Here is a 13,475-nt window from a genome sequence, read left to right on the forward strand (position 1 = left end):
GTTTTGCAAGGTTGGCAGCGCCCCTACACAAGTTGGTAGCAGAGTTGGCTGGGGTGAAGCCCAGTCGGGTAGATCAGCCAGTTTCGGGTTATTGGACAGAGGAATGTGGCCGTAGCTTTGAGACTTTAAAAGCTAAGCTTACCTCTGCACCTGTGCTGGCATATGCTCTTTCTCTCCGATTGTTCTGTCTGAGTTATTTTCATTAGTTACTTCATCCAAACCATCAACATGTTTATTAGACCCCATTCCTACCAGGCTGCTCAAGGAAGCCCTACCATTATTTAATGCTTCGATCTTAAATATGATCAATCTATCTTTGTTAGTTGGCTATGTACCACAGGCTTTTAAGGTGGCAGTAATTAAACCATTACTTAAAAAGCCATCACTTGACCCAGCTATCTTAGCTAATTATAGGCCAATCTCCAACCTTCCTTTTCTCTCAAAAATTCTTGAAAGGGTAGTTGTAAAACAGCTAACTGATCATCTGCAGAGGAATGGTCTATTTGAAGAGTTTCAGTCAGGTTTTAGAATTCATCATAGTACAGAAACAGCATTAGTGAAGGTTACAAATGATCTTCTTATGGCCTCAGACGGTGGACTCATCTCTGTGCTTGTTCTGTTAGACCTCAGTGCTGCTTTTGATACTGTTGACCATAAAATTTTATTACAGAGATTACAGCATGCCATAGGTATTAAAGGCACTGCGCTGCGGTGGTTTGATTCATATTTATCTAATAGATTACAATTTGTTCATGTAAATGGGGAATCTTCTTCACAGACTAAAGTTAATTATGGAGTTCCACAAGGTTCTGTGCTAGGACCAATTTTATTCACTTTATACATGCTTCCCTTAGGCAGTATTATTAGACGGTATTGCTTAAATTTTCATTGTTACGCAGATGATACCCAGCTTTATCTATCCATGAAGCCAGAGGACACACACCAATTAGCTAAACTGCAGGATTGTCTTACAGACATAAAGACATGGATGACCTCTAATTTCCTGCTTTTAAACTCAGATAAAACTGAAGTTATTGTACTTGGCCCCACAAATCTTAGAAACATGGTGTCTAACCAGATCCTTACTCTGGATGGCATTACCCTGACCTCTAGTAATACTGTGAGAAATCTTGGAGTCATTTTTGATCAGGATATGTCATTCAAAGCGCATATTAAACAAATATGTAGGACTGCTTTTTTGCATTTACGCAATATCTCTAAAATCAGAAAGGTCTTGTCTCAGAGTGATGCTGAAAAACTAATTCATGCATTTATTTCCTCTAGGCTGGACTATTGTAATTCATTATTATCAGGTTGTCCTAAAAGTTCCCTAAAAAGCCTTCAGTTAATTCAAAATGCTGCAGCTAGAGTACTGACGGGGACTAGAAGGAGAGAGCATATCTCACCCATATTGGCCTCTCTTCATTGGCTTCCTGTTAATTCTAGAATAGAATTTAAAATTCTTCTTCTTACTTATAAGGTTTTGAATAATCAGGTCCCATCTTATCTTAGGGACCTCGTAGTACCATATCACCCCAATAGAGCGCTTCGCTCTCAGACTGCAGGCTTACTTGTAGTTCCTAGGGTTTGTAAGAGTAGAATGGGAGGCAGAGCCTTCAGCTTTCAGGCTCCTCTCCTGTGGAACCAGCTCCCAATTCAGATCAGGGAGACAGACACCCTCTCTACTTTTAAGATTAGGCTTAAAACTTTCCTTTTTGCTAAAGCTTATAGTTAGGGCTGGATCAGGTGACCCTGAACCATCCCTTAGTTATGCTGCTATAGACGTAGACTGCTGGGGGGTTCCCATGATGCACTGTTTCTTTCTCTTTTTGCTCTGTATGCACCACTCTGCATTTAATCATTAGTGATCGATCTCTGCTCCCCTCCACAGCATGTCTTTTTCCTGGTTCTCTTCCTCAGCCCCAACCAGTCCCAGCAGAAGACTGCCCCTCCCTGAGCCTGGTTCTGCTGGAGGTTTCTTCCTGTTAAAGGGAGTTTTTCCTTCCCACTGTAGCCAAGTGCTTGCTCACAGGGGGTCGTTTTGACCGTTGGGGTTTTACATAATTATTGTATGGCCTTGCCTTACAATATAAAGCGCCTTGGGGCAACTGTTTGTTGTGATTTGGCGCTATATAAAAAAATTGATTGATTGATTGAGTGATATGCCGATTTTAGTCTTCCATTTATTTTGGAGGCGGATGCTAGCTATGGGGGGCTGGGAGCAGTGTTGTCTCAGGAACAGGATGGTAAAGTTAGGCTGATTGCTTACGCAAGCCGTGGGTTACGCCCTACTGAGCGTAATATGGTGAACTACAGCTCTATGAAGTTGGAATTTTTGGCACTCAAGTGGGCAATGACCGAGAAGTTTAGGGAGTACTTGCTGGGTCATAAGTGCATTGTGTACACGGACAACAATCCTTTGAGTCATTTGTCATCTGCAACACTTGGTGCTACTGAGCAACGTTGGGCAGCGCAGTTGGCCTCATTTGATTTTGAGATTAAGTATCGTTCGGGTTGTAGTAATAAGAACGCGGATGCCCTTTCTCGGTTGCATTCTCCTGGGATGCAGGACTTCCAGGTAATGGTTAGTGTTGCCCAGCTTCCGGAGCCGCTGCAACAGGTTTGTCAGGGGAGTAGGGTAGATGCAAGGCAGGCTGTGGTTGCAGCCTTGCCCCACTGTCTTCCATCTGACCTGGCTGCATTGCAGCGGGTTGATCCAGTGATTCGGGAGGTTTGGGTGTTTTGGTACCGTAAAAGGGGTCCTGATAAGGAAGAGCACAATCAGGTGTTGCAGTCAGCCCGGGTGTTGCTTCGGCAGTGGGACCGGTTGGTGGAGAGGGATGGTGTCTTGTACCGTCAGGTGTTTAAGTCCAATGGAGCTGGGGCTGTGTTGCAGTTGGTGTTGCCTGCAGCTTTAAAAGCCGATGTGTTGACTGAGGTTCATCAAGGGCATGCTCATCAAGGGGTTGAGAGGACCCTAGAGCTTTTACGTCAGCGGTGTTATTGGCCAGGGATGTCTGCGGAAGTGGCAGATTGGTGCCAGGCATGTCAGAGGTGTCAGGTAGCAAAGGTGAACCAACCAGTGGCTCGTGGCCCCATGGGACACCTGTTGGCATCTCGGCCTAATGAGATTCTTGCCATTGATTTTACTGTTCTAGAGCCTAGTCATGGTGGAGTGGAAGATGTTTTGGTAATGACTGACGTCTTTAGTAAGTACACGTGGGCAGTCCCTACCCATGACCAGCGAGCTCCTACAGTAGCTCAAGTTCTGGTTACGGAGTGGTTTTCGAGGTTTGGGGTTCCAGCTCGGATACATTCTGATCAGGGACGGAGTTTTGAGAGTGTATTGATCCAGCAGTTGTGTGGCTTTTATGGCATAGAGAAATCTCGTACTACACCATACCATCCATCTGGGAATGGGCAGTGTGAGGGTTTTAATAGAACGCTTCATGATCTGTTGCGCACGCTGCCCGTGTCTCGAAAGCATCATTGGGGTTCTTGTCTGCCCCAGGTTTTGTATGCTTATAATACAACACCGCATCAGGCAACTGGTGAGTCTCCTTTTTTGTTGATGTTTGGTCAGGAGCCAAGGCTTCCGGTTGATTTTCTGTTGGGTCAAGTTCGGGAGCCTGTGGGTGGTTTTGTTCATGAGTGGGTCCAGGAGCACCAGACCCGCTTGCAGATGGCTTTTGATGGAGCCCGGGATCGGCTGAAGGCCGCTGCAGAGCGGCGTAAGAAGGAATAGGATCAGCGTATCCGTGATGTTCCCCTGAAGGAGGGCCAGTTGGTCTGGTTGCGAGATTTTGGGGTATGGGGCCGTCATAAGATCCAGGACCAGTGGTCCTCTGTGATGTATCGTGTCCTGAGGGCACCACAAGGAGAAGGGACTGTTTATACAATTGCCCCTAAGGATGATTTAACCAGAGCCAAGCAGGTTCATCGCTCATTGTTGAAGGTAGTGGTAGGGCTTGGGTCTCCTGATGAGGTTGTGGCCCATTCTCTGCCCCCTGTGGTGGAGCAATTACAAGACAGGTGGTGGAGTAATGGCGGGTGGTTGGTGTCAGGATCCGAGGACCCTGCGTCTACTTCAGTTGTGCGGGAAGTGGTGACTCCACCTGCTCCTCAGGTGGAGGGGGTGGGAGAGGTGACCCAGGTTGCCCCTCAGGTGGAGAGTGCGGAGGTTGTGAGTTTACCTGCTTCCCCGCAGTTGAGTCCACCAGTAGATCCAGTGGTTGCTGTGCCACCTCTGCCCCCTAGTGAAGAGGTTGTACTTCGGCGGACGACTAGGGTTACTGCGAGTCATCATTCTAATATTCATCATCTTCCACGGTCTGCTGTGAAGTGGGTCCTTCTGGCCCTATGTAATATAGGCGGTATGATTAAGGTTAAGGAATGGGGTCTATTCCATCGTCGGGGCGACAATATCATTTGTGGGGGTGGATTGTAGCAGGATGGATGACCTTAATGATGTTCAGCTGGTGGATTGAGTGCAGCTGGTTGTGGCAGAGGAGTGTTTGCATAAAAGAGGGAGTGTGTGTGCTCTTCTTTCTCTTTCTGGAGACTGACTGCAGGTGTTTGGACGTGTTCACTTCTATGTTCCCGTGAAGACAGGTAGGCGCCGGCCACAGCTGCAGGCTCGTTGAGGTGTAGTGGTGAGTGTTTAAGGAGGTGGTTTTGTTGTACAGAGACCTCTGTGTGGGCTGTCGTTGGTGGTGCGCTGCTGAGTTTGTGGTGCTCTTGACGCTCTGGGGTGGTGTCGAGTTACAGCTGATTGCTGTGACGGACGGTTCGGTATGTACAGCACAAAGTAAGCTCCTCTTTCAGATATTTGTGTTATTATTTATTTGTTTAACATGTAGGATTTTGGACCAAGCTGTGGAAGGAGGTCCTGCTGCTTTGCTCTGGTGCTCTGCTGAAAGATTTCGTCCCGTGGGACCAGTGGATGTGCCCTGTTTGCTGCGGCGGCTTTGCGCTGAGTGTGGACATTTGGAAAACTCTGCCAGCTGCGTGTGCTGACGGGCTGCGTGATGCAAGGGCGCCCTCATGTGGTCATAATTGGTGGTGTTTTAAATGAGTTTTTTATAAAATTGTCTTTTTAACTAGAACTTCAATTGTTAATAAATTATTTGTTTGTATTTGGGAACCATGTCTCTGTCTCAATTACAACGAACCTGTGTGTCTTAGGTTGAAGTTATTCAACTGTCGAATTCCCTGGGTGAAATTCCCAGGGTGGTGTCAGAAGTCCGACATACCATGTTCATTCATGATTTCTAATTGCCTTGACGATTGAGGAGTAAATTGTCCGCTTTGCCACATTTTGGTGTCAGAAGTGAAGGCAGGCCGGACCGATTTTTAGGGGGGACCATTCGGTCGCCGACGCCGGATTTAGTTTTTGAGACATTATTCTCCTAAATCCTTTAAACCTTTAAAAGGTGAAATCATCATCCTATTTTTATCAAGACACCCTTAAATGTGTAAATTGGTATTAATATCATTCATTGTGACTTTTTTAATCAAGAAAATTGTCAACAATAGCGGTATGACCCTGAGTGTCAGTATCATAGCAATTTAAAAAAAAACAAATTCATTTGAACTTGAACATTTAAAAATGCAAAGCTTGACTGTATGAAGTGTCATACCCCAACTCTGATGGACAGACAGAATTCACAAGGTAGGATGTTTCTGTGTAGGCTCTCAGTTGTCCAGGTGGTTTCCATAGTAGAGAAGCTTGAATCTTCGACTGGACTGGGTTGCTTGACGCGAGGATGTTTTGCTTCATTCTTCTCTACAAGAGTCAAGACAGAAGTCAGAATACCAGAGCAAGAATTTTAGCTGAGGAAGCTTCTGCGATTTGAAGCGAAACGTCCTCGCGTCAAGCAACCCAGTCCAGTTGAAGATTCAAGTTTCTCTACTACACAAGGTAGGACAAGAAAAGAGGCTTAAAAAAGTCCATTATTATTGCTTTTAACTCTGACTTATCAGCAGTAACTCCCTTCTCACCTCCCCTCTGGGACTGGATCTCCTTCTTGGCCTGCTCCAGGATATTCCTAATAGCGTCATCTGACCCAGTTTCAGGAGTTCGGATGCGCGGAGTGATGCTCCCTGCCACAGAGGGTAATGGAAAGAGATAGAGAGGGAGAGAGGAGGAGGTGAGTGGGATGGTTGATCAGAGAGCAGTTCCAAGGCTTTGCTTTTGACTGGTAGATCAATGGCTGCCTTTGAGCGCGTGCTGTCTGAGGTTGCAGTATACGGGAAGCTCAACTTTCAAAAGCTGTGAATCTAGGGAAAAAACAAAGTTTAAAAGTAACACCACAAACACGGCACAGGAAGCAGCGACGAAGGCAGAAATCTGGTCCAAGTTGAACAAAAGGTTTAAGCGTCTGTCTAAAAGGTCCGGCAGAAAAAAAGGAATGAAATCAGACACAAAGGTTACATCCACAGTTACAGTAAAAATATACAAATATATAAAAAATATAAAATATGCATGTTCATCACAGCTTCATACCCCAACTGCAATTGAAGTTATTTAAAATGATATATTATAAATTATCAGATATAATTTTGTTGTCGATTTTCTAATCATTTCAACAGATATACACTATCCCACTTTCAGGAAAATGACATCTGATTGGCCATGTAGTTCTTCAAAGCATTCTATTTTATTGAGAATTACACAATGTGAATAACACACACACTCATCTTCCATCGCTTACTCAAGGTCAGGTCACGGGGGAGCCTATCCCAACAGTTAATAACAACAACAGTAATTTTATTTCTACATCATCTTCCGTCAGTCGTTACAACATCAGCAAAGACTAAACAGGACCTCCGGCTACTTTCAAGTAATCTCTGCATCCCTGTCTGGATATCTAATAACATTCATTATCAGCATCCAATCATATTCATGCACACATATGATGCATTCTTTACGTTCACTACTGGTTTCAAGTGCTTCACTGGCAGCTACCGAAGCTGCTTCCACCTCTACAGTCTCCTCTTCGTGTACACCATGATGTAATAAGGCTGTCTGAAGGCGTTCAGGTGCTTAGCTAATGCTTGGAGATTAGGATTAACTCTGTCCACAGAGTCCTTGATGTGAGGATTCTTTGACAAATATGTTTAAGAGCAGAGCCACTTCCACCAAATCCAACTGCACAAGGGTCCGTTCAAACTATGACATGAAGTGGCCGACGCTGGCCGAAGCAGCAGATACTCAATCATCTCTGTGAAACGCTGGAGAAGGCTCATTCCGGGGGTCCAACTTTCCCGTCTTCAACACAAGTAGACGTAGCTCAGCGGAGGGCGGCATTGTCCTGGTGGAGCTTGACGCTTTGGTGACGGTCCGCTGATTTACTATAAAATGTAGTTCAAGTTTTGCCATCAGAGGGCAGGTGCATTGGTATCGCAGGCCACAGAGCAGCAGCGCAGCCTGGTGGAGCTGATCGTCAGCTCAGTGTCTGTGAAGTCAGGTGATGCAGCCTATACAAATTCAACGTAACTTTGCGATTGCGTCACTTGCTACTGGTGCGTCAAGACAGGTTCTACATATTCCTTCACATTTCTTTGTGCCCACAATGAATCCAGAGGAGATGGTCCATCCAGTCAAGTCGCAGACGTTGGCCCGCACAGGCAAACGGAGCAGTAAAGGCATACTAGCGGAGGTGACGTAGTGATTGCATGAATATTGAAGATTTTAAACATGTTGAAAAATTTCCTGGGACCACAATGAACATCAATGTTGCTCGGCTGATGTTAACTTAGCTCCTGCGGAGTCTGGTGGACCTTGGTGCTAGTTGACGTTAATCAAGTTTTCACTCTGCGTCAGCAAATGCTAGGCTAATTATCAGAGTGAGTGCACCCTAAAAATTCACAATAGTCAATAATGATGCAGGAGTGTATTAACAAATTACCACAAGATTTTACACAAACACACACACACACACACACACACGCTATATATGTATATCTACGTATACAATTTTTTTTTTTACATACAGAGCTGTGTCCAATATCTTACTCATTATTTGCTATGTACAGTAGTATGTATTCTAAATGCAAATAAATTTTGTATACCACATAGTGCCTTCAAAAACATCACAGTACTATTCCGTACAATTATACTTTGACAGTTTCTGTCGCACCCTGTTAGTTGTGGTGCAAACTGATGATGAATTTGTGATTCACTGCTTAAAATGTCGTAAACTACTTATTACCTTTTATGTCAGGAACAGTGAACAGGTGAACAGGTGAGTGAACTGTGAACAGGTGAGTGATTTTGGACATAGCTAGCACTTTGATCACAGAATGCAACGTAAACAACTACATAAGTTAGCATCTAAACCAAGTAATCATTTCATGTGCAGGAAGGTTTTAAGCTGATTGTCAGTTTGCTATCTGATGTTTGCATTATCCCTCCTTCAGTAGCACATTGCTAACAGATTATCGTTTAAATGTAGTCACTAGATCAGCAGGTGAAGCTACTACAACATGTCATTTGACAGATTATAGATATTATATTGGTTGGTTGTTAGACAGCATAACTGTGAGATTAAAACAAAACTCAACAGTTCCTGCTTTATAAGAATTCCTTTAAAAATTTTTAAAGCGTGGTTGCATCCACAGAAGGTCTCCAGCTATGAAGAGACCCAATAGCATTCTGGTTCCTACATGCAAAGGCAGTAATAAGATGTTAAAAAACAAAACAAAAAACCGACTTTCTTTTCCACTCACCTCTCTGGCGGACTTGAATTGTCCTCAGAGCCAGGATGTTCTGTTCATCCGAGAGGAACTGTTTCATCTTAATAAAAGGTTCTTTGCCTTTCACCGTCAGCTTCCTCCAAGGTTTGGGCCGGGCTAGGATCTCGCTGACCGAGCCTTGGGAGAGGCCCAGCACATAATGGCCGAACACTCGCTGACCGATATTGTGCTTCAACAGCTGCTCTTTCACTTGGAAGGCGATCTCTGCTGTGTCCAGTTGGTCGTCGCCGCCTGCCGTCGAGCTGCCGCTTTCTGACTGGTCATTAGGCAAGCCAGCGTCAATGTTTCCTGCAGCCACAGGGCCTTGACTGGTTGACATGAGGGCGACTTTGGCTGCATAGAGGGCAGTAGGGAAGGCCATGAGGCCACCGGCCTCTTTTTTAAAGTGTGGTGAGAGGAGCTGCTTGTGAAGGATGTGGTCTCCTGACAGTCGGTCCACAGAACACGGTGACAAAGAGAAGGGACGGGGAAGATCGTGGCTTGAAGATGATCCATCAAGGGTGGCAGGACCAGAGCTCGGGGAGGTACGGCCATCTGCCTGAAAGGTAGATGAGTGGGAACCTGGAGGCCTGCCTGCTTCCCTACCTGCATCCTCACTGTGGTCATCATCTAGTGAGAAAATATACATACACATCTACTGACAAAGCTTGAAAGCGACACACACTTACAACATTTGCAGAACGTAATCACACTAACTGTTGTGGTCTGTCCCCTGTCCATGTCTTATGTCTTATCTGTTAATTGTGGTGTTTTCCTGTTTTGCATACTTTTGCCTTTATTTAGTTCCACTTTTGTTTTCAGCCTTTGGTCTGTACTCAGTTACTTTGGGGTTCCCCTTTAGTTTGGTAATTATTTATGTTGTGTTTTAGGTTCTACTCACCCCCAGAGCTCTTTGTGGTTTGGTGTTTCACTCTGTCTCTGTCAGTCCCTGTGTGTGTTTGTATGTGTGGCTCTGTCACTTGGTGTACCTTCACAGGTGTCTCTCATTGTAATCACCCCGCCTCTCTTTCTTCGTCTTGTTACATGTCACTATTTAAGTCACTGTGCTGTTCTCAGTTGCTGGGTTATTCCAGTTGATTGTGTTCCTTTCTGGTTTTGTTAGTCCTGCATTTGTTCATCTCTGCATGCCCTGATGCTGCTGGTGACTCCCCTCTTGTGTTCCTGTTTGTTTGGACTGCTCATTAGTTTTGGACTCCTCCTTTTCTGGTAAATAACCCATTGATGTGCTTCCCTGCACCTGTCTGGTCCCTGTCTGCATTTTTTTTTAGTTCAATCCTGCCATAAAACATAACACTAACCATTTATGTAGTTGTTGATGGATACACTCAGTGCACGTGTCATTTTTATGCATGCATCCTCTAAATCATGATAACACATCTTTTTTTTTGCTGGTGTATTGGTCTGAAAATGAGGTATGGCTTGGAGAAGAGCTGGTCCATTAACATTATCCATCACCAGAAAGCTTTTGCAGGTTGTAGGTTGTACGTGCATTATGAAGCCACTTATGTCAGGCAGGTCTGACTGTTGCACCTTAGACCACTAAAAACCAGGTCCAAAGTCAAGTGCTGTGTTGTGATATACAAAAAACACAGGCCTGCCTGACATAAGTGGCTTCATAACAAACGTGCACTCTGCCTGCACACACTGTTAGCTCTTGTCTGCAACAGTTTAATATTAAATAATGGCATGTTATGTTGTTGTTGTTGATATCCATTCAGCTGCTCCCGTTATTGTTCGGGGTCGCCACAGCGGATACAGCCAGATCCGCAATGGCACAAGTTTTACACTGGATGCTCTTCCTAACGCAACTCCAGTTTCACCCGGAGAAACACACACAGCCACTGGTGTTCCGAAGAAGTCTCCCATCCAAGTACTAACCAGATGCTGCACTGATTAGCTTCTGAGATCTGACGGGATCAGGCTGACACAGGGCAGGCCGACTGCAAATAATGGCATGTTATGACATGTAAACAGATTCTTGTCCTTTTGATTGGTGGCTTCTAAGTAATGTGATATCATTATTTTTCCAATTGCATGGGTGACGTCAATAGTGTGCATTTTTGGTACTATTGAGCATGCATTTTTCTCCTGTCCATTTTGCACTACTGCATGGCTCCATTAAATTCTCATAAAAATGTTTCCATGATATGGGGAAGCTAAGTAGAGCTGAATGCTGCATTCTTCTTTCATCTGGTTTTGCACTAGCATTTCCCATTTTTGCATCTGCCATCAGGACAGAGAATCTGAAGGCTATCTATTTCATCACTCACAGAGTTCCCACCAAATAAACATTTACTTTACCATTGCTGTGCAAAATGCGGGCTTTCTCCACCAGGTACTTGTGAGATGGCAGGAACGTCTCTTTATCCAACAAAAGAGCCTCTGCAGCTTTTGCAGAATCCTGGACACACAAAGAAATATAAAGCCACAGGTTCAAAGACAGATGATTTGTAAAAGGATGATTCTCATTTTTTTATGCTGCTGGTTGAACATAACTGTACCCGGGATGAACTGCCATTTGCTGAAGCTAGCTTCATGACCTTCAAGATACTAAGAACAGAAATAACAATATTAAAGGAAGCTATCTGGATATGAAGTCACATGGTTTTAGTTACAAATTTAATCTACGCAGATTATCACCTGAGTTCAGTTTTAATCTCTTCATAGTCCATCTGGGATTGCAGTTTGCTTTCTAATCTCTGAAACACAAAAAGAAAAGTAGTGTAATTTATATCATACTAAAAAAGAATCTTGTTAAATCGCCACTGAGTGTTGATAAAGTGTTTTTAAAGGCCCTGTCACACCTTGACGATTTAGCCAGCATATGCCAACCGTATTAAAAACGCTGGCATAAGTCTAATAAATAAGTTAAGGGTAGGTTTTTTTTTTATAAATTAAGAGCATGTTGAACATTGAAGCTTGCTGATACATGTCCTAATATGCTGAGCTCCTTGAAAAATTTTGGACATGCTGAAAATTTTCAATGAGTGTGACTCATATGTCTCGCACATGCGGGACATAGGTTGTAGGTAAGTTTTGTGATTGTTGGCACACATTTCTTGTAATTTACTCATAAGCCTAAATACGTCCATTAATGCTGGCCACTGATTGGCTGAAACCTGCAGTTCTCATGCAGACAAAATATTTAATTTACACACGGAGTAAATATTACCTGTTCATTTCAGTCCGATTGATCATCACAGTCTGACGGACACATATCCACATAATAAAGCATCCTGATTCTGAAAAACGATGACTGAAAATACTTTAGTTCCTTGTCTTGGCTGGAAATGCAGTGTTTTAAAAGCAATCCCTCTGTGTTTTTTTTTCTGCTGCAGGTGCGTTTCTCAGAGGATGCCAGTGTGGCGCAGTCTGATCACACAGAAGCGCTGTGATGATTTAAACTTTTAAAGCGCCATCGCTGTGATCATCAGACAACCTGATCGATCAGATGTGATCAGAGCTGAATGAAGTGCTGCGACTCTTTAAAGTTTTAAAGCTGCGTCGCTGACGGTGTGATCCGTCAGTGTACACGACAAACACAGGTAACACCTGACTGCGGCCGACTGGTGCTTCAAAAGTTTAAATCATAACAGAGTTTCATTATCCAGGTCTGTGATGATCACAAAGCTTTAAAAGTGTAAAGAGTCACAGCACTCCATTCATTCACGGCAGTCCACTCATCAGCATTCTGTACACTATGAAAATGGTCCACCAAGATAAAAAAAAAAATAAAAATAAAATAATGTTAAATTAAACTTTTCTGACCCGCACCACACCGTGCAGTACCGACTCGAACCACTCGGTGGAAACGGGGCTGTCAGCATACGCTGGATGATCGTTAAGGTGTGACAGCTGCATTAATTTATTAAACGTATGCCAGCGTGTGGCAACATTTTTAATAAGGGCAGCATATGCAGGCTAAATCGTCAAGGTGTGGCAGGGCCTTAATGTTTTATCGTGTCCCATATGCTGGAAACTCTCACCTCAATAGCTTCTGTCTTGAAGGTCAGCTGGTGTTCCAGCTCGAGGATCTGATTGGCTGAGGTCTCCTGAACTTCCTGTAGGGTGAACTGCAGCCGCTGGATGTTCTCCAGAAGCCGAAGGATTTCACGATCTTTAGCCAGCAGTGCAGCCTCCAGCTGGGAGGGCAACACCTCGCCCTTCTCCTTCTCCTGACAGGGTGAGGAGACCAACGGTGTGAAAGCCAGCAGCAAATGTGATAAAACGGCGAGGAAGAGAGAGCACGTAAGCGTGTAAGCAGTCTGTCACGACCTCTGCAGTGGAGACAGAACTCAGAGAGCAGAAGGTCCGAGCAGGCTGGTGTGTAACAATGACTAAATTCATACTTCAAAAAACAGAATTAAAAAACACTGAACAAACCTAAGTATGAAGTTTTTTCTTTTTTTTTGTAGATTCTATTCTTGCTGATTGTATTTTGTACAGGATCAATTATTCTTGCCTACATTACTCATGACATCCAAGAGTCAAAACGACCCCTCTGACCACTCTGCCACAAAACGCAATCCACATCATCCACCATCTTTTGAGATAATTTGCCTTCAGATACACAGATGGCAGGTAATCACGTCACACAAACCTATCCTCCTCCATCATCCACCTGTTGATTGAAGAAATCTAACGGCAGGTGAGTTAATCAGGAGCCACAAAAATCTTCCAGCTCATTATATTGAAATATTTTCTTTGGGTAATTAAGG

At 44.1% G+C, this 13,475-nt stretch overlaps 1 protein-coding gene across 4 annotated transcripts in view; it reads right to left on the bottom strand.

The window, feature by feature from the left end:
* LOC117511263 (homeobox protein cut-like 2) overlaps positions 1-13,475 on the bottom strand; it is a 220,377-nt gene that overhangs the window by 11,387 nt on the left and 195,515 nt on the right. For all 4 annotated transcript variants that reach the window (XM_034171269.1, XM_034171268.1, XM_034171270.1 and 1 more), the window contains 6 exons: positions 12,744-12,932; positions 11,398-11,456; positions 11,259-11,307; positions 11,059-11,158; positions 8,731-9,366; positions 6,001-6,102 (listed from right to left, as the gene is read on the bottom strand). In XM_034171269.1, coding sequence (XP_034027160.1) covers positions 6,001-6,102; positions 8,731-9,366; positions 11,059-11,158; positions 11,259-11,307; positions 11,398-11,456; positions 12,744-12,932 — 1,135 coding nt within the window. The remainder of the gene's footprint in view (positions 1-6,000; positions 6,103-8,730; positions 9,367-11,058; positions 11,159-11,258; positions 11,308-11,397; positions 11,457-12,743; positions 12,933-13,475) is intronic.

Source organism: Thalassophryne amazonica, chromosome 5 (genome assembly GCF_902500255.1).
Source record: "Thalassophryne amazonica chromosome 5, fThaAma1.1, whole genome shotgun sequence".
Taxonomy (NCBI): Eukaryota; Metazoa; Chordata; class Actinopteri; order Batrachoidiformes; family Batrachoididae; genus Thalassophryne; species Thalassophryne amazonica.